This window comes from Populus euphratica, unplaced genomic scaffold (assembly GCF_000495115.2).
Source record: "Populus euphratica unplaced genomic scaffold, PopEup_1.0 scaffold39.1, whole genome shotgun sequence".
NCBI classification, from domain to species: domain Eukaryota; kingdom Viridiplantae; phylum Streptophyta; class Magnoliopsida; order Malpighiales; family Salicaceae; genus Populus; species Populus euphratica.
In genome coordinates, this window is record NW_011499897.1 from 327755 (window position 1) to 348259 (window position 20505).

General features: G+C 31.9%; 1 protein-coding gene across 3 annotated transcripts; it reads right to left on the bottom strand.

The window, feature by feature from the left end:
* Positions 1–8334: 8334 nt before the first annotated feature.
* On the bottom strand, positions 8335–17382 carry LOC105132186 (protein FAM63A-like). Of its 3 annotated transcripts, none has more exons than XM_011035528.1 (12): positions 17040–17382; positions 15700–15812; positions 15498–15604; positions 15321–15408; positions 11254–12319; positions 11075–11129; positions 10882–10963; positions 10631–10711; positions 10147–10251; positions 9997–10046; positions 9746–9872; positions 8335–9030 (listed from the first exon to the last, which is right to left on the bottom strand). In XM_011035528.1, exons 1-12 carry the CDS (start codon positions 17233–17235, stop codon positions 8941–8943), a joined length of 2160 nt encoding a protein of 719 aa, XP_011033830.1. In that variant the 5' UTR covers positions 17236–17382; the 3' UTR covers positions 8335–8940. The 3 variants fall into 3 exon arrangements, with proteins under 3 accessions (XP_011033830.1, XP_011033828.1, XP_011033829.1); XM_011035526.1 differs by having other exon boundaries at positions 15694–15812; XM_011035527.1 differs by having other exon boundaries at positions 8335–9027; positions 15694–15812; positions 17040–17381.
* Between the last annotated feature and the right edge of the window lie 3123 nt (positions 17383–20505).

Sequence of the window (20505 nt, forward strand, 5' to 3'; positions counted from 1 at the left end):
ATGATGGCCACTAGAGGCTTACGTGGTCGTTAACTTCAAAGCCCATGGGATTAGTCGTGGTGCGCGCAAGCTGGCCCGGACACCTACGTTAATCTAAAAACAAAAAAAAAAATTAGTATCTTTTTTTTTTTTAGTTTTGATTTGTTATTTTTTTACTGTTTGCATTCTATAAGTGACACGACCAAAAAATTAATGTCTTCTTCCAAGTGCAGGAGTGTCGAAGTAATAAATAACCCGACAAGATCGAGGTCGAATCACAAGAAAGTTGATTGTATAAATTATAAACAACAACAACAACAACAACAATAATAGAAGAAGAACATAAATAAGATAAAAGTTAACTAAGTCAAGGAAATGAATTGAAAGGTATAAACAAGATATTAATGAAAGCAAAACTTAAGCATTACAAAAATACAAAGAGATAAAGTAAGAGCGTGATCTTGATCTGAAAACCAAGATGCTTAAATGCATGGAAAATGCCTCCTTTTATAGTCTAAAATTAGAAACTATTGATTTGATGAGTAATTAATGAGTGGATGACCAACTTTGATTTGTGACAATCCTTATCTTCTCTTGTTTGAATAAAATATCATTAATAACATCAAAATTTGAATTAGACCTTTATATAAAAGTTCTAGAAAATTATCTCAGCTTTTTAGAAAAAAAAATTAAGGTCGGGACTTCTAGAACTCAAGAGATGGTCTGAACACTAAACAATGTCTCAAATTAAGGTCGGGACTTCTAGAACTTAAGAGATGGTCTGAACACTAAACAATGTCTGGGCCGCAGAACATATTCTGGCTTCTTCGTTGTTGCTATAATTTGGATTTGAAAACGGCCTATTTAAAACTAGACTTCCACATGAAAGTTTTAGGCCTATGTACTTCTTCGTTGTTGCCATAATTTGGATTTGAAAACGGCCTATTTAAAACTAGACCTCCATATGAAAGTTTTAGGCCTATGTCTTACCTTTCTATTCATATAAAGTAGACCTAAATCCAAATTTATAACTCTAGATATGACCCAATTATCAAACAGTGTTCCAATTTGGACTATACCAGCTTTTCTTTTCTAAGTTTGGTCATATCTTTATCTTTTCAATTTCAGTACTTAAACTCATCAATCAATCCTTTTATTTATGTGATTGGCCTGTATTTAAGATGAACATTTACCATAAATTAAATGTATCTTATATTATTAGATATGTTATTATAAAACATACTTTAGTTGAGTTATTGATATTTCAAGTTCAAAATAATGATATAAAACCTTGATAAAAATACATTTTTAAGTATTAATCAATGAGGTTAACTCCAAGTTCATGACCAAAATCACTGATTTCAAAGGTTAACGTGAGTTTACCTTTTCTTTTTATTTGTTTTTTAGATTGATTTTTTTTCCACTATTGATGAAAGCTTTTCATAAGATAGTATTTGTCAATCAAGAATTTGAACAAGCCTATGGACTATTTAATTATAAGAACAATTAAAAAAAAATGCTTTGATACCAAAGTTGATATGGAAAAAAAAAAAAGGATTTAAAGCCTAATAAGAAAGAAAAGAAGAAGTAAATAAGAAAAAGCCAGAGAAAAGAAAAATAGAGGTTGAAAAAGTCTATAACTTTTCAACTTTTATTCAATTGATCAAAAATCTTTATGACGTCAAGAAAACTACATACAAATAATAAAACCCTAATCATAATCAATTTTGGGCTTAAAACCCAATGACTAATAAAATATAACAAAATAACATAAATTAAAGTTTAATAATAAAGATAAATAAAATCTAATAACCTAGGCTTGGATGATCCTAATCTTCTAATCCAATAATACATGGGCTGAAGTATCCTTCATCATCATATAATCATATGGACATGTGAACAATGTCTTGGGTTTGATGTCCTATCAACATGCCTAGAATTTGTATGGAATGAGTGAATTTCTATGGTTTAGAGCTAACCTAGAACTTGTATGGCATGCATGTTACCTAGCTTGGCTTTGTATGGCTAATAATGGACTGACTTTCTTAACTAGTGATTGAGTGTATTTATACACCTATTCCCTTAGCTTCATAGAGAAGAAAAACTGACATATCATTGGTGTTCACCATTGGTTATGGAGTTGGTAATTTATTGGAGAAGAAAAGTGTGTTTTTAATGCTATACAATTCTTTTCATATAGAAAAAAGTTATTGGCTCGTTATAATGGTATGTTGTGTACAAGTTTTGAAATATAAAATAATATTAAGGTATGTGCGATACTTGTAATTGTTAAAGATATGGTGAGTCATATTATGCCATACGTGTTATTGAGAAAAATATTAGCTGAGAAAAATTATGCCTACACTATATAGAAAAAGTCTTAGGCCTTTTTTATGCTGGCATCTCTTTTTAGATCTAAGTTTCCAACCTTTCTTCAAATTTTTTTATAATTATTTTTTTATTTATAATAAAATTAACTATAAATAAATTATTAAAATAATATTTAAGAATTATATGATTATTATATCATATTATTGTATTTTTTATGATAATTTTCATAGTTTCAAAACCTAGTCCAACCTAGTAGGTCAACCTAGGGCTAGAATAGGCTTGGTTTATGAAAAATTAGGGAAGTAAAAAAACCTAGGCAATTCGGTAAAAAAACCTAGTTATAACTCGTTGATTATTTATTTTTTTTAACAAAAATAACATTGTTTTGCTTCATAAAAAAATAAAAAAAATTAGGGTCACACGAAATGACCCAATGACCTAATAAAAACTCATGACCCAGAATTTGAACCAGGTAGACATTAAAGTCCTCAAGATTTGGTTCATTTATTTGCAACACAATAGTTTTTCTTTTCTCTTATATTCTTATGTTCTTGGATGACTAAGGGTTTATAGGTGTAGTTCGAGGAAAAAAAATGATTAAAACCTTGACATTTAACACACTGAACCTTTAAACCCAACCCACACATTTCATTAATAACACTTTTTTACTTATCTTCTTTATAAATAAGAAAACTATTAAGATTAGGTCTACATGGTGGAACACTTAGTAAAGAACCATCATTTTTAAATTGAGATCGAAATGGGGTCCTAAAAGGGTCTTAATGTTTTTTCTATTAACTCTTTATCAGTTACACTACCGTATAAGCTTGATCAAAAGTGAAAGCACCTATAAGCATGCTTTCTTTTCTAAATCATCATTCAAACCTTTATAAAATCTACACAAAGTCATAACTTTATTCTTTTTTATAACACATCTCATCATGTAATCATTAAATTGTGTTATATATTTATTGACATATTTGTTCATTTGCCTTAGATTGTTTCATTGGTCTAAGAGTTTATTTTGATAAGTCTGGAGTAGGTATTTCTCCTATAGTTCAATTATTATATTTATTTGTCTATATTTTGATTTGAATTTGATATTCTATTATGCATGCATGCTAGAACGTATATACTTCATATGTTTGACAATATACTTTTCACAGATCTTAGTGGGATGTATGTGTCCTTGTTCTATCTACCATTGCAGAAGGATTTCTAGTCCATTCAACTATATATTTGGGATTTAGGCGTCATTGCATGTTTGTATAGACATCTGTGTCAAACTAGCTTAAAGAAATCAAAATAAATTGGAGGATGTTTATTGTTTTTACAGGTAAAATAAATGTTATAAGTTTGTTATTTTTTGATTTATGTTTTTTTATATTTGATTTGGTTACTATTTGTTGTATATTTTTTTGTACGTAAAGTTATGGTCATAAGAGCATTTATACCTGGGGTAGCCACGAATTAAGTGTACACCTGTTATGTCTATCCAGGTTTTAAGGTTGATTTACAATTCTTATTAGGATATAGGTAATATGTTACTGAACATATAAATTATGTTGTTTAGATTAAGAATATTTTTCATGAAAACCTTATTTAATAAATTTCATTGTTTATTTATTAAAAGATAGTGAGGGAGTAAATGGTTGGAACATAATCCAACCCATGTTATTTTATTGTAACGAGTCAGGTATGTTGGTAAATTATGAAACTGAAATTATGTGTGTTGATGTTGGTAAATGATGAGAATTAATTACTTGTGTTGATGTTCGATGTTTTAAATATTGGTAAATTGATTAAAATAATTATGTGTGTTGATTTTGGTAAATAATAAGAATTAATTAGTTGCATTGGATATTGATAAATCAATTAAAATAATTATGTGTGTTGATGTTAGTAAATGATGAGAATTAATTATCTGTATTGATGTTTGATTTTTTAAATATTTGTAAATGTTTGGAAATTATTGCATAGCAACATGCTGAAATTTTTTAATATTTATAAATATGGGAGATAATGTTTTGTGGGCTAATATTGGTAAATGATGAAAAGTAATTGCATTGTTGATTTTTCAACAGGTCATGTGGAATCCTTATTCAACAAATGATATAGGGCTCCTATTATTGGTAAATCGACCATGGATTTATGGACATCAGTTACCTTTTTTATATTTTTTTGAGCTTATTGAGTTACATTACCTTGATCACATGATGCAATAATTTGATTCTAAGTAACACATCCTATCTAACATAGATACGAGAGATCAATTACATTCTATAAATCATTCAAGTAAGCATGCTAATTATAATTGGATGACCCACCATCTCTAGCATGTATCAATATGGGATGCACGGAGAAATTTTATTTTTAGAGAAGTGCATCTTTTACTTTATGAGGTGGAATATATGGACTCATAGCTAAGTATAACACATCGAATCATTACACCTAACCTAGCGCAAGTTCCTTCACATGAAGAGATGGAGTATGCATCATATGCACGTTGTATTCAAAATATTGTAAGTATTTGTTACTTTTTTTTATATAGGCTTTTATAAAATTATTATATTTTATTTATAGATTAATAATTTTTATTTGATTCATGTTAAGTTGGACAATTGCTACATGATGGTCGATATGTCGTGGCTGATTTTTATGATATTGACAACGATGATGAACTTACTTGTTATTATGTATCTTTTTGGCTCTAGACATGTTGTACTACACTTGACTTGTTGGATAAGACATTGAGCTCAAATGATATTATCTCCCGAGCTGGACAGAGTAAGCCAATCTTATAACCGAAGATAAACAAAACTAGAAGCCAAAACAGCTTCAAATCTTCGATTAAATATATCTTAATTTAAATTCGCAATGTCAATTAAATTGATATATCAATTTTTAGATGTGACATGATTAATTGTATGGTTTAAAACCATGATAATAATTAATTATTATGGTTTATAACTATTTAATAAATGTTGTGTTAATTCACTTGTTTTTTTTTTAATTTCTAAGCTAATTGTTTGATTTATTTATCCGATTTAACTAGGCAAATGACAAGTAATATGTTCAATAGAGGTTAATCAGAAGAGAATTTGATTAAATAGCAATTAAATGATCTTGGGTTACCAGAAGATCTAGATTCTTGTTTGCTCGTGTTAATTTTATAATGATATATCATCTTTGCAATACAAGGTAATTTTTAGTGGTCTCAATTTTGAAATTACCACTAAATTACAAGGTTGAGAATTTAATTAAATCAAGTTGTTTTAAGGCATGGATCACCGATACTTTGGACAGTCAATCCTTTTTCTGATAAATGAGGCACTTTTTTATTGACTATAGGCGGTCACTGTTTAAAGGTGTACCAGACTTTTTGTTAAAGATGAAAGTCATTTAGGGTGAGCAATGTTGTATGAAACTAGTTTTTGAGATTTGCGGTCTGCATTCCTAATAATGTCTATGATATTTCTTTATTTTTTTAAATCTATTTTTTCAACAAATTTTTATATAAAAACACTAGCAAGAGAATCCATCAAAACTAATCAATTAACTTAAAAACCTAAAAAAAAATCATACTTTCTCTATTATGATTTATAACTTCTTCTTTTTTTGTTGTTGAAGTATGATGAAGATATCTTTCTCTTTTATTTATTATAATCTAGCAACTTTCTATCATTTCTTTTTATAGAAATCTACATTGCAGATCAAATTAATTTTTTAACATAAAAAAATATTTAAATATTATTTTTCTCTTAAACATTAATTAATACAAAATTAACCCAAGTTAATATGTCAAACATGCAACTTGGGTTATAAAATCAAGACAACTCAATAAAAAACAAATCAAAACAAATTACGAATTTCAATCCCTAACTATCTTATATTGAAGGATGACATTAAAAAAATAAATTAAAAAAATATAAAAAAACCAGAGTCAATCTGTCAAACTATGATCCAGATCATCAGATCAAGATAACTTTATAGAAAAAATAAAAAAATACCCTAATTTAACCAAATTAACTTGTCAAATTCACGACTTTGATCTTGAGATTGAGATAATCCCATAAAAAAAGGTCAAAACAAATTATAAAATTCAATTCTCAATCGTCCTTGTTCCATAAAAAAAAGTCAAAACAAATTATAAAGTTCAATTCTCAATCGTCCTTGTCGATCATAATATTAAACGATGAAATTGTCATTGTCGATCATAATATTAAACGATGAAATTTATAAAAGTTTTAATTAAAAAATGACATAAAAAGTCAAGTCAACTCGAGTTAACTATTAAGCATTATTACCAAGCCAATTACAAAAACAGAAAAAAAAAATAAGTAAATTGATTTAACTTCTCAAACCCGTAATTTGAGTCATGAGGTGAGGACAATCCAATAAAAACTAAGTTCAATGTTGAAAGACCTGTGACTCGGGTTATGAGACCGATATAATTTAAAAAAAAAACATTTAAAAACTATCTGGGATTTAACCAAGATTAAAATACCAAAAGTCGTGAACTTGATCTTGAGATAAATATATTCTCATAAAAAAAAAATCACCACATATTATAAAGTTCAATTCCCAACCGACTCAACATTGAATGATAAAATTAAAAAAAAAAATTAACTAAAAGATAAAAAATAATTTTAGTTAACTCGAATTAACTTGTTCAACACTATTATCAGGTCATGAGACTAAAATAATCTAATAAAAAATAAACAAAATGAATTATAAAATTTAATTCTTAATCAAATTAATATTAAAAATATAAATATAAATATAAATCAATTAAATTACTCCATTAAATTAATCTAACCCATCATGCGATACATTTTAGTTTATAGTTAAAGAAGATCCTTCACTAGGTAAAGACAACCTACCAATAGGTAAAAACATCTCCTTATGCCCAAAAGCACTGCTCACACAAATGCGAGGAGGGGACAGCGGCGCACCTCTTCTTCCTCGCTTATTGTATCTAAAATGCGACACCAAACCAAATCGCTTTAAACATGAGCAAACATTTTTTCTTGACAATAATCTCCTTGCTCCAAACTGAATTAAGCCACAGCCCAAACTCGCAATTAAGCCACAGCCCAAACTCGCAATTAAGCCACAGCCCAAACTCGCAATTAAGCCACAGCCCAAACTCGCAATTAAGCCTTGAACCTATGCAGACAACTGCACATTAAATTTTTTTCATCTTCTATCAACCATGCCTAGAGGGAATCATCTTAAAACATTTCTTCTTTCTTTTTGCCTCTTTTTCATGTCAAAGCAGATTAAAAAAAACAAAGGGTGGGAAACACCATTTGAGTCCACGGTGATCTCGCTCTACAACCACAATGTTTTACCCCCATCATTTAGTTTTTTCTGTAATGGTGCATTCTTGTTTGAGATGGGTTAGGTTAAGGACCAACAAGAATGCTACATGCTGCTATAGTAGCTGGGACGGCTCATTATCAAAGTTGTAAATTTTTCTTTTGAGCTCTCTCCGACGATGCATTGCTTCGTCATGGAGCTCTCTGGCAAAGTTCTCTTAGATGCTCTCCTTTCTCTCTAACTCATCTCCTAATGTAAAGAAATACTCGTGTCCATGCTGATATCCAAGCTATTTGTCACACAAATTGCAACCAGAGCCCCCAAACCAAAAATCTTGAACCTAAATATCATGCACAAAACAAAACATTAGCACCAACTTGAGAAGAGAAATCCCCCGTCGAAGCCGCCAATTCCAAGGCCTGCCATAAACTCGCCTGAACCTGATTCAGAACTATTCGAATCTGTGTCGCTGTATGGTTAACCTAAGCGTTGAAGATTGATTGATTCTGGGTCACATGACGATAAAAGAACACAGGCACATCTGCCATAAGACTACAGGTAGTCCCCATTGTCAATTTGATTTTAGGGTAATGAATATTCTCACCAGGACATGCAGTCAACATGAACCATCTAGAGCACATTGCCTTCGATCTGGGCACCAAGGATTCTCATATCTAAAGGTTAGGTCCGTTCCATGATTCCATCAACACTCGAAGCTGACATTCCAATAAATGACTGACGTCCTATACATTAAAAACTTGATAGGAGAAGCAATAGCTCTCATAGAAAAATCCAAAATTTAATCCCAATTTGTTGTGCCACGTCAAAACCAGACCTGTGGTTCGAAAACATCCCGATTACTTTTTGAGCGTGCATTGAGCTCTTACAAGATATTATCCGGCCAGGCGAAATTGCGTTGGCAGGGCAAAGTTGCAGAATAGGAACGTAAATGGTCCTCCATATGGACCGGCAAAGTTGCAGAATAGGAACGTAAACGGTCCTCCATACGGACCTGCCTGTGCCACTTCCATCGACATTTCAACTGAATAACTAAAGCCATCACTGCATATAATGGACCTCTTTCAATCTGTCAACTATTCCAAAAAAAAAAACAATATTTAAGCTGCCTACAAGTGTGGGGTGAAGAAGAAGAAAACATTAATAAAATCGCAGGATTTTGCTAGGGTGCTATATGCTGCCTTTTTACAAGAGAAATCTTGACTCCTGCAGTTTATTGTTCTCAAGGATACAATGGGTCAAAATATACACCATTTACAGAACAGACTTCCACGGTACCTCCAACAAAATTCACATCACGTTACACTTATCTTTTGATTTTGTGTCAAGCCTTGAAGAAGAAGAAGAAGATGCGGTTTTACCACTGCTCCTCGGCACCTGCTAGAAATACATCTTGTGAATCAGTAGTCCTATATGCCTACAAGTTTCAACTCAAAAAAGTCTGGCCTGCCTCATTAGAATAGAGATTGAAACAAAAAAGATTGCATGATTGCAAATAGTATTCCAATAAAAGACAAGGAAAAAAAAGATCTACAGTCTGAACAATTCATTTCTATATAGGGCCCTATCTCACCCTTTTACTTTATGCAATCCTAAGATGCTGCTAAATGAAAGGCTCTTACTGACATCCATGATGAATGATAAATCATTGATCAAACTGCCAAATTGGCAGATGACAAACAGAAGAGGCTGGGGGGGGATTCACAAACGCCATGTCAACTTTAAACTTTGGATGTACAATGCTAGAAACTCGTGTAATTTGTGAACATCTTGTAATTATTGATCGGTCAAATGGCTTCAAATTAATATACATAATTCTTTAAATCTCATTGATGAAGTATCCTAATGCTGGTTTTTTTAATAGAAATTTCCAGTTTCTTCATAGGAGAACAATTGTGGAATTAATACATGAACATATGCATATACATTTATATATTGCGTTTACTCCTGTTTTCAGATATCACCTCATATAGCTGACCAGCTAAGGGAGGCCAGTACACAATATCAACTGAAAAACTATTAGCATTGATTTCTTATTTCAATAGTCAATAGAATATCCAGGACCTCCAAAGCATAAAAATCATTAATGATTTACCTGGGGCCCTGTGATTAGTCTTGAACCACCAGTGGTGGATGCTTGCTGCACATTATGGTGTTGCGGCTGTTGCTGCTGCTGCTCATACTCCTGTTGCTGCAGAGCTATTGCCAGTTGCAGATCAGAGCTGCCATAGTAGCACAGTTAGTACATATATTTATGCAAAGAGATCACTAGATTAGTAATGATCGTGCATGCACATTCCAAATGAGATTAAATGGGTGAGACAGTGAAAAAAGTAAAAGCATTACTTTATATCCACACCCGCTTGTGCAGCACTACCAATGCTAGCAAGATAGTCCTGAGACATGTGAATTAAAAATAAGCTCCATGGCAGCAAAATATACAAAAATGAAGACTTAGAATACTTTTGGAGTTTGGACAAGGAAAGAAGTGCATACAGCAGTACTGGTCATGGCATTGTGCTCATCCCATGGGTCATTTGTGTGACTTTCCGCCTTGAATTCCTTGAAGTTTCCTGTCATAAACAATGTATCCCCATTTACCTGAAGTCATGGGAAGTCAGGATTAGCATACCAAACTCCACAAACAATGCCTACAACTTCACTAAGTTGTTGCAAATTCAGAAATATGAGATATAATAGTTTTGTTTTCTATTTTAACGTTACAGATGAAAATTGAAAATAAGAGATGGAGAAAATGCCGTTATTATTCACAGGATTTTGAAAGTTAGGAGTTTAAAGGAAAATCTTTATCACTGTTGCCTTTTATTAACACAACAATACAGCACTACTGCCAGAAAATTAAATTAATTTGACTACATGTAGAATAACAAACCTCAATCCAATTTTTTTTAAAAACAAAATATGTACTTGCATTCTAGTTTTGACTAGAACTTGAAGATATCTGAGCTCACAGTCTAACCTCAATGAGTTTCTCCCACACCAAATCAGGCTGATTAATGTAACCTTGGTCTGTGGCTAAAAGATACAGTTCACCATCATACTGCAAATCATACAGAGTAGATAAAGCATACAATCGAGGTTCAGAAAACGAAAAACAGGGAACTAAATAGTGTTTCTTTAAACTGCTTGCTGAACAGGTCTAATTCAAAATCAAAAGCTTTGACATTGAAAGCTAAGCCACAAAAGAGTGCATCCCAGCCTGTAACTAACCTTAAACATGGTACTAAAGTGATTGTTACGGAAAAAAACACACAGCTCACGCTCTTTAAGCCCATCTTGTAAGCAAGAGAGGCTGCAAAAAGTATCAAGGAAATCAGATGAACATCTCCAGACTCGGAAAAAAAAAATAATCAAATCCACAAGGAATTGAGAGATTATATAGCCAAGCAGTGGGCCAACATACCCATTACAGGTCAGCTGACTAGCACTGTTCTTCAAAAAGTTCCTTATCAGCTCCCCTAATAGAATTGATAAGAATATGAAAATGTGTCAAATATATTCACATTACTTGTTAACTGAGCACCAAATAGATGCACATGGTAGTGTGTAAAATCCAATGCTATAACACGAATCATCACTCACCTTGCTGTGCAGTGATTTCATCCTTAGACCTCACAGTTTTATCAGCTTGTTCAGAAAGAATCACCTCACCTTCATACATAGGCTCTCTATCTTCAAACTTTGAATTTCTTGAATCTAAAATGCATTTTTCTCCCTTGTATATGGGCTCACTTCCATCAACACTTGAAGTAAAGGTATCAGGTGTATCAATATTCTGCATTCTACCACTAGATGAATCTGACTCTGGAACTAGAGAAGCTAAACGTGGTAAATCCAACATGTCATGCCCACTTGAAATATCTTCTGGTTTGTGAACCTCGGTAATAGAAGTGGACTGATTCTCAACCTTCTGACCATCATGCAAAATATCTGTGGGGTCTCCATCGAAAGATCCAGTACTTTTTGCACAAGAAAGGGGCAATGCACCTTGAGTCTCAACGACTGTGTCAGCACCACTATTCTCAATCACATCATTACAAGAGAAATGTTCTCCAGACTCTATACGAACTGATTTATCAAAATGATCGGTCAGATCAGTCTTTAAGGAAGAGCCTGTCAGTTTCCCTGGGGGAGTTTCTGAAGATGTCAGATTATTATTATCATCAGTGCTCAATGCACTAAGATTGATATCAACACCGACATGCCCCACTGATGTATCCCAGGAACCCACAACCATGGTCCCCTTCATAGGTGTGCTTTCATGTGAGCCAACAGACACAACCCTTCCATCAACATCGGCTCCAAGAGAATCATCCACTGAAATTGGCAACTCAGTCTCTGACAATTTTAAGATCCTCAATAGCTCTGCTTCTTCTTCTAAATCCCCTTTTCTTACTTTTTTATCATCAGAGACTGAATGTGGAGAATCATCAAAAGATCTAGCCTTTGAAAGACAAGGAGAAGGACCACCCAAAGTAGCAGTTGTCGCAGTAACAAAGTCAATGCAATCTTCCTCGGTTTTAGTTTTACTATCTTCCCTGATCAAATTTTTACCTTCATCCTCCATGTTTCTTGTTTCAAGAGCAACAAGCTCCCCCATGAGAGTATTATAGGACTTTGGCCCAATGGCATTAGCAGTATCATAGTCCTAGTGCATTGAATAAAGAAAATTAATCATCTCAATCTTAAAACCAGATCAAGACATTCAACACTAGAGGTTTTCTGATAAAAAGAAAAAGGACAATTTAAGGAACAAGGGAACATGTATTGTTGATTTCACATCCTGATAAGTTTAAGCACTTATTTCTCAAGCATAATGCAACAAACAAAATATGCTTATTCAATTACAAGGTTCCAAAAAACTTTAAGAATTAGGCAACTTACAAATAATAAAATATAAAAGAGAGCAAAAGGAAAGAAAAATGCCTATCAAGATGTATTGGTAAAATTCATCGTGAAATATCATATCCTTTCTCAGCAACAGCATAATAACTGAGATATATCCAAACAAAAAGAGCCCACAACCATACACATAAGAAAATGGTTTCATCTGGTGACAAGGCAATTAAGCTTTAACATTGGGTGATACAGGAAGCAAATGCAAAAGTTAAAACTACACAATCATTAGTAAAAGACAAGATTTCAATGACATAATTTAGGATCTGAGACCCCCACATAGCAGACCCTAAGACCACTAGGCATACTAACAAGGCTTTCTATGCCACGTGATGCATAGAGCCTCAGTAATTATGATTTTTTGTATGCATAGAGCCTCAGTAATTATGATTTTTTGTATGCATAGGCATACTAACAAGGCTTTCTATGCCACGTGATGCATAGAGCCTCAGTAATTATGATTTTTTGAATGGCTTTCATTCTTCTTTGATTCAGCAGCTCATTGTTTATGACATAAATCTGTCTCAAGGACCTCTTTTGAACAAGAGATTAAGCAACATACACAGCATAGCTTTTAGAAACAAGACAGAAGGAAAAAATCTCAAGTGCCTTGCTGACATGTTTTAACCATGCCCTTTAGCCTAGAGGTAAACCATGCCCAAATATTAATGTTTTAACTAAGCCCTTTAGACCATGCCCAAATAATAAGGCCTTCATTTGCAATAGGAATATTTGTATTCAAGAGAAAAAAACAAAGCAACAAATAAATCTGATCAAGAACAGAGCCCACTGCAAAGTAACAACTATCCATTGGCTTCAATATTCCGAGCAAAAATATTTCTTGGAAGGCAACTGGACATTGAATCAATACAAGTTGAAAAAATAACAGCAGATTGAATCAACAACAGTTGATTCACATTGCTGTAGTGAAAAACTAAAACTAATTTCTAAAAATCTGTAAGCCTCCAATTCTTGTCAGCATTACCTAATCTTTCATATGATGTTAATAAGTTTTACTTTGGCTTCCAAACAAGTTACACCAGCAGCAAAAGGTACAAAACAAAATACCTAACACAACAGGTGCATACTGCTTCACACAAGTATTTTCATTTGCTTCTTTTTATTTTAAGTAAGCATTTGACAGGTTCCACAAGGAAAAGGACAAAAGTGTTTCCTGTAAGTGAAAATGTCAAAATATGCAAGATTTCAATATCCAGACTAAAACATATTATTCCCATTAATGAGTCTGGTTCCCAGACGACCCCCATCCATGAAAACCTATTACCAGTGAAGCCTTCTCCATTACATGTAGTTGATGAAATCCGAATTCACAACAGGCAGCCTACTGATGGAGAATGAAGGGCAAGGGCAGCAATGGGAGTTGGTTTTTATTTATTTAAGAGTTTTAATATTGTATGATTATTCTAGATTTCATTATTTGGGAATATTAGTATTTATTACTTGGTTGTTAAATTAGAATTTTAGTTTCTTTTTAAAATTAAAACTTATTAGGTAGGTTTTCCTATTTTATCTGATTTGGTGCGTGTAATTCATATGATATAGAAAGCACCTAGAAATTAGTTAGTAAATTGTTGAATGGCAGATTAAAATAAATTGAGTTTTTCTTCTTTTATTTTTTATTCTGATTCTTATTCTACATCAACTCTCTCTTTTCTTTTCTTTTTTTGGTTATTTTGCTCTCTTGTCCTACATCACCTATACACAACTTCTAGTTTCCCTTTCAAGACAAGCAGAACCTGACTAGACAGACTTACAATTGATTCCGGAAAAAAAAAAAAGATGTTCAATAGGTAACAAGAAGATAGTGTCGGAAAGTTTTTCCTCTGGTAACTTTGAAAAGAGAGGCTACAAGAATGAGGCTTCATTCACAAACTGTTTTCAAATGTCCACAATCAAGAATCTATCCTACACATTTTGAGGAAAGCTTAAACTCTCATGATTTCCTGTCCTTTAGCCAACCAAATGTAAGATGTATTGACATTGATGACCTACAAGAAACACCAAGCTTCACATTTTAGCATCCTCGATGTTGTTCAATGCCCAACTATATAAACATGCAAATGTTTGCATTTTGTCAATTCCCCTCATATGCATGCCGGCCATAACCTAGAGAGGCATCCAAGCTACACCTTGAAGGACATACATGTGGAACATTCACATGAAAAGATCATTTTATTAGACATTTACTCAGATGTTAATGTAAAACATAAATAAATGAAAATCAGCCAAAAAGGGAATATTCAACAGAACCTGCACCAAAGTTACCAACTTAAAATAAAATGCAGTAGATGATGGCAATATGGGACAACATGGCCACAATCTGAGAAAAATCAATAATCCCCTGCATGGAAGAGGGTGTTTGATAAACTCAAAGAACCAGTACATTTGCCTAAAAGATACAATAAGAATGTTAAGATAGGTAGAACCAGATAGTTTAAAACTTCTTCAGTTCTCCATAATTAGGCTTAAACCCACTGGTATTAATAAACATGAATCATGCCCTCTAAATTATAAAGGGCAGAGCATTCCAAAAATTTCCATCATGCAGTTATCACCCTTGCAAAGTTGAAAATTGAAGGAAGGGCATGTCAAGTATAATTAGGAAAACACCCTCTTATTAACACCACCATACAGGCAATTAGGCATCAATTATTCCCAGGAGAAACAAAACTGGGGCGTGATTAATTTATAATTTAACTGAAATATAAATGCAATGCTTGGAAAGAGCATACCTGGGGATTAACTATCCAACCATGATATAAAGGAATGTCAAGTAAATCAAATATGGCACATTCTCGGGTAAACTCAAAATCATCTATCCTGCATGGTCATATATGTTAATTAAAGCAAGAAGTACAAGTGTACACACACACACACACACACACATAGAGAGAGAGAGAGAGGCCAACCTCCTAAACTTTAAATTTACATCAATTCCAGTTGCAAGTCTTGGAAGCAAATCGATGGCATCTGCAATGTTCTGCTGTTGGTTTTCAACATATCCTGCATCTTTATTCTGCATGGTGAGAGAAGCAGTCAAAATAATATGCACCGATTAATAATGAATATATCAAACAAACAAGATAATCTGCTCATAGATATTACATTTACATTACTGTTGGAATCAATCAACCTTTCCGCAACAAGGGATAGCAGCATCTCCTGCGAAACTTCAGCGCTATCTGAGCTCAAATTCAGATTATTCTTTAACAGAAGGACGTTACCTATAGCAAGCCCACATGTTCATAATCAAACAACAATTCTAGTTGTATTTCCCCCAAAAAATGTGACAAGAATGATCCTTCATAGATATTTTATAAAATAATCTATTTGCAGAAAATGTGCAAATAAAATAATCATTCAAGATGCATCCAAAACAGCATTTGATGCTTAAACAAGTAATCCCTTCTTTTCCCCAATAAACTAAAGTAATGAGAAAATAAAAAATCCAAGCCTCCTCTATGGTAGTTAAGGATAAAAACACAAATTTTATTAACCACTGTCTGGTGGACTGTCTAACAGGATTGTTGTGGGTTCAGTGAAGTCAACTGTCAAAATTTCTTGGCACCAGAAGAACAATTACCTTAACAATAGAAAAGATGATATTCCTCTAAAGAATCAATCCTACCAGTTTGTGTTGCCAGAATAATGACGACCTTAACAAAAGAAAAGAACATTTGCACCAATGCAGTGAATCCCAACAGTAAATTAGATATAACTCAATTTCTGTAAGAATCTGCACTCAACTATCCCCAGTAGTGTACTGAAACCTTCTTACCAAAAAGAATGAAATCCTAGCAATCAAATTCCCAAATTATCATACAAACAATAAAAAATCGCATATCATAGGTTCTGTTTCTCCATAGGTTATATCAACAAGTATTCCAACATTAGCTAAACTCCCTTCATATTCTGTTTTCTCTCCAAATTACTCACAAAATGGGAAGGAAAAAAAAAAAAACCTACAATCATTGAGAATGTACCTAAAAATGCCTGGTTCTTTCAATTTCAACAGTGAAAAGTACCATTTCACAACATCAAAATCAATAGCTTATTTTTTGCATTAAACTTCAACAACATGAAAAGGTAACAAGCAATTGATCCAAATTATTGAGTTTTTCAATTTGCATCATCAGCACCTCGAAATTACCCCTGGCTAAGCAATTAATCTTAATTTCCTAAGCAGATTTTACGATCCAAATTAAGTTTCAGTTTGGCTACTGTGAGAATATCCAAGAATGAAATCACTCTTGCCTAAACCAGTCAATTTCCTTAAAATCAAATTAGATGACACGCTTAAACGAAACGAGCTTTCCTATTTTCACGGAAACATGATAAAAAAGAACATTTCAAATTCCAGTTTCCAATTTCTTGGCAGGAAATCAAGCAAAAGAAATTAAAAAACCCTAACAAATGAGTTAACAAGAAGGAAGGAGAGAGAAAAGAAATACAGATTGCAAGGAGAGGACAAGGTCCGTTGTCGTTTTGGAGAACGATAGGAGTGGTACGGCCTAAGAAGTGTATCGTTTTGGTTTTGTGAAGGCACTCTTTCTCTCTCTCTTTCACTGCTACGACTACTTGTTGCTGCTGCTGCTGATCTTGATTCTGGTTTTGTGGTTCTTCGCCTGGAGAAGAAGTAGAAGCCATTTCTTTGTTCGAGAAGAGACAATTGTGAAATTTTGATTTTGATCGCGAGAGAGAGGGGGTTGAAACGATAATATTCTATCTTACGTACACGTAATGGTAAAGAGAGAGGGGGGTGTTTTAACATTCTGTTATCAGTAGTTGAATTTTGTTTTTCTATTTTGAGCCTTCTGACGGTGATGCCAAAGCTGTCATATTTAATTTTTTTGTTATTTTTTCTAAATGTCTTTTTTTTTTCCGTGCATGTGTTGTGTTAGTTATGGTCGATCTCAATTCATTAAAATAAAAATACCCCTACGTTATATCAAGTTGGTTTATTATTTAATGGTTAAACGTAAAAAAAATAAAAATGTTTGGATGTTTGTGGGTATGTTTTTGGCTATTATAATAAACTTAATTATAAATTAAAAGATAATGTTCATGTTTTATAAATTAAATTAAATATATGAACTGATAATTCATAAAAGAAAATTGTTGATATTAATGGTTATATGGGTAACTTTTCAAACAAGAAATTCTTCAAATAAGTGGAAATAAAACTTGGTATTCCTAAAAAAAGATAATGATATAAATTACAAATAAAAAGAATTATTTTTTAGCCAATATTATATTTTTTTATATATTATTTTCTTTAAAAAATAAATTTTTATTGGTAATATGGTTTATTGAATAAAAAATTAAGCAAATCAAAATAGAAATTTCAAAAAAAATCTATTGATTTGAAATATGGTTTAGCGGTAATATGGTTTATTGAATAGAAAATTAAGTAAATCAACATAGAAATTACAAAAACAAATTCTATTGATTTGAAATAATGAATAAAAGATATAATTTCTAGTTAAATATCTCTTTTATTATTCATTTTTTTTAAATGACATTTCTATATAAATATTGTTTTTTAAATTAAGACTTAGCACACTCTTAAGGGCAAGTTTCAATTAAATATCATTTAAATAAATTTATTTAAAGTAAGTCTTATGGGTTGAGGCGGTGCGGGATGTGAAAACACAAGGTAACGCATAATTGCAAGAAAAATGAAAACTCGAGTCATGACTTTTTGCTGACGCGTCTTGTTTACTCAGAAGTCATAATTTGCTTCTTTGTCACGCAACCAATTTCAGCCAGAGGTCTGGAGATTGTGGAATAAAAAATGCAGTGGGACAGCTAGTGGATTTGTCTCAAGACATTGGTTACCAATGTTTGGTTGTTTGTGCTTCGCCGTCGATTTGAAGTTATGCGTTTGGTCTTTCTTTCCTTTTGGTGGTTCTATTTTCTTCTCTCATTGTTTTGCTTTTGTTTTGTTGTCGGTTTGTCCTCTTTTTCTTCGCCTCTTGATTCTTTCAGGTGTTTCGTTTCTCGACCAGGAGGGCTGCTGAGACTGGTGATTGTTTATGAGTTTTAGTTCCTAGAGTACGTCTATTCCTAGAGTATGTCAATTGTTTATAATTCCTAAGTCTTATTTTTATTTTAACCTTTTTATATTAAATTGATTTTAAATAAATTTAATTATTTATTTCAATTTATTTTATATGTGGCTATCATAATCTTAAAAATAGATTTTGATGTTGAGTTGATGTTTAACTTGATAAAATAAAATTTTATTTTATTGATTTAAATTAATTAAAATTTTAGAGACTTAATTTCAAATAAAAACAAATATTTTATCTTTTCTTTTTATAAAGTAACATTTTTATCTCAGTTTTTCAATGTAATTTTTTATTGAAATTAACATGTTTGTTAATCTATTAATATATATAATTCTTAATTTATTTTATTAAATTTATACATAAAGTTTTTAATTTCCAGTTAAAACTAAAATTTATATTGATGATAAAAAAAATATTAACAATATTCGCACTCTTTTTTGGCGTTGAGGAAATAAATGTTTCAACCCGCAACGTAATGGATGAATCAAACAAATATAAAAACATAAAATTTAAGAAATGAAGCTAATGACCCAAAGAACAAAATTAGTCGTTAGTCGTTCACGCTGTCCCAAACAATTAACGACCTAATTTACGTAATTTGTTTTAAATATACAAAGTAAGCAGTTCCTTTATAAATAAAAATATGAGGGTTGCTGTGTTTTCAATAGTGCAACTTTCACAATTTTTTTAAAATTAAACAATGTTGAAAACAGACTTGGTGACCTTTCACAAGATGAATGTTCAAGTTACAGACAATCAATTGGACAAATGAAGAAAACCTGGACTTTCATTTGTACTATGAAGATTGCGTGTTCTCCACAGCGCAAATATTTTTTTTTAATTCACGACACAAACATCAAAAAATTACAGGTTGTGTTGTTTCTAATAGCATAATTTGTATATTAAAAAAAAAGAAGAAGGCTGTGTTGTTGAAAATATTGCAACTCTTGAACTATATATTATTTTCTCAATTTTTTCTGGATTGTGCTAGTTTGTAATAAAAAAGGTTTCTGTAAAGTGATATTTTAAAAAATAAGATTCTAAAACACTTATATTCTCAGGATAAATTTATGTATTATTATTGTTATTATTATTTTCCTGAAGGGGTTTTTTTAAAAGCCAGTAGACAGCCTGCAAAGAATCAAGCTATGGGACAAGCCTAGCATTAAAGCCATGGTCTATTCTTTCTGGCCCATTTATACATTGCAATAAGGATCTATGCACTTACAAATATAATTACCATCGCCATAAAAAATTATCATGGCAGCAAAATATTAGGGTTAACAACAACCTATTTAGGCCTTTCCTGGTTGAAGCAGGTTTTACATTGTTTTAGCTTTTGCGGGATCCCAAAAAAAAAAAATTAAAAAAAAACTATAAAAATAGCTTTTAATGAGTTTAATACAAAACCTCACATTTATTTTATTAACCGGACACATAAAATTAAATCTGTAATGGGTAAAATAGCCATAAACAAACGGAATTATGGTTTTGATATTATAGTGTAATGGGTTTTGTAAAAGTGTTTTTTAATAAAAAAACACATCAAAATAATTTTTTATTTTTAATATTAGCATATTAAAATCATAAAAAATATTAAATTAATTTTTTATAGTTTTATATCATTTTTTATAAGCTAACACCAAAAATAAATTTAAAAAATAAAATAAAACAGGCCTTGCACGGTACCAAAACAAAACAACCCTTGCACAATACCAAAACAAGGAATAAAAACGCAATCACAAACACTGAAAAAGTAGAACGAAGAGGGACCAATTAAGGGCGTTTACTTTCTCTGTGAGCCCATGGCCAAGCATGAGGTGGAGATGGATGACAGAAGTAGAAA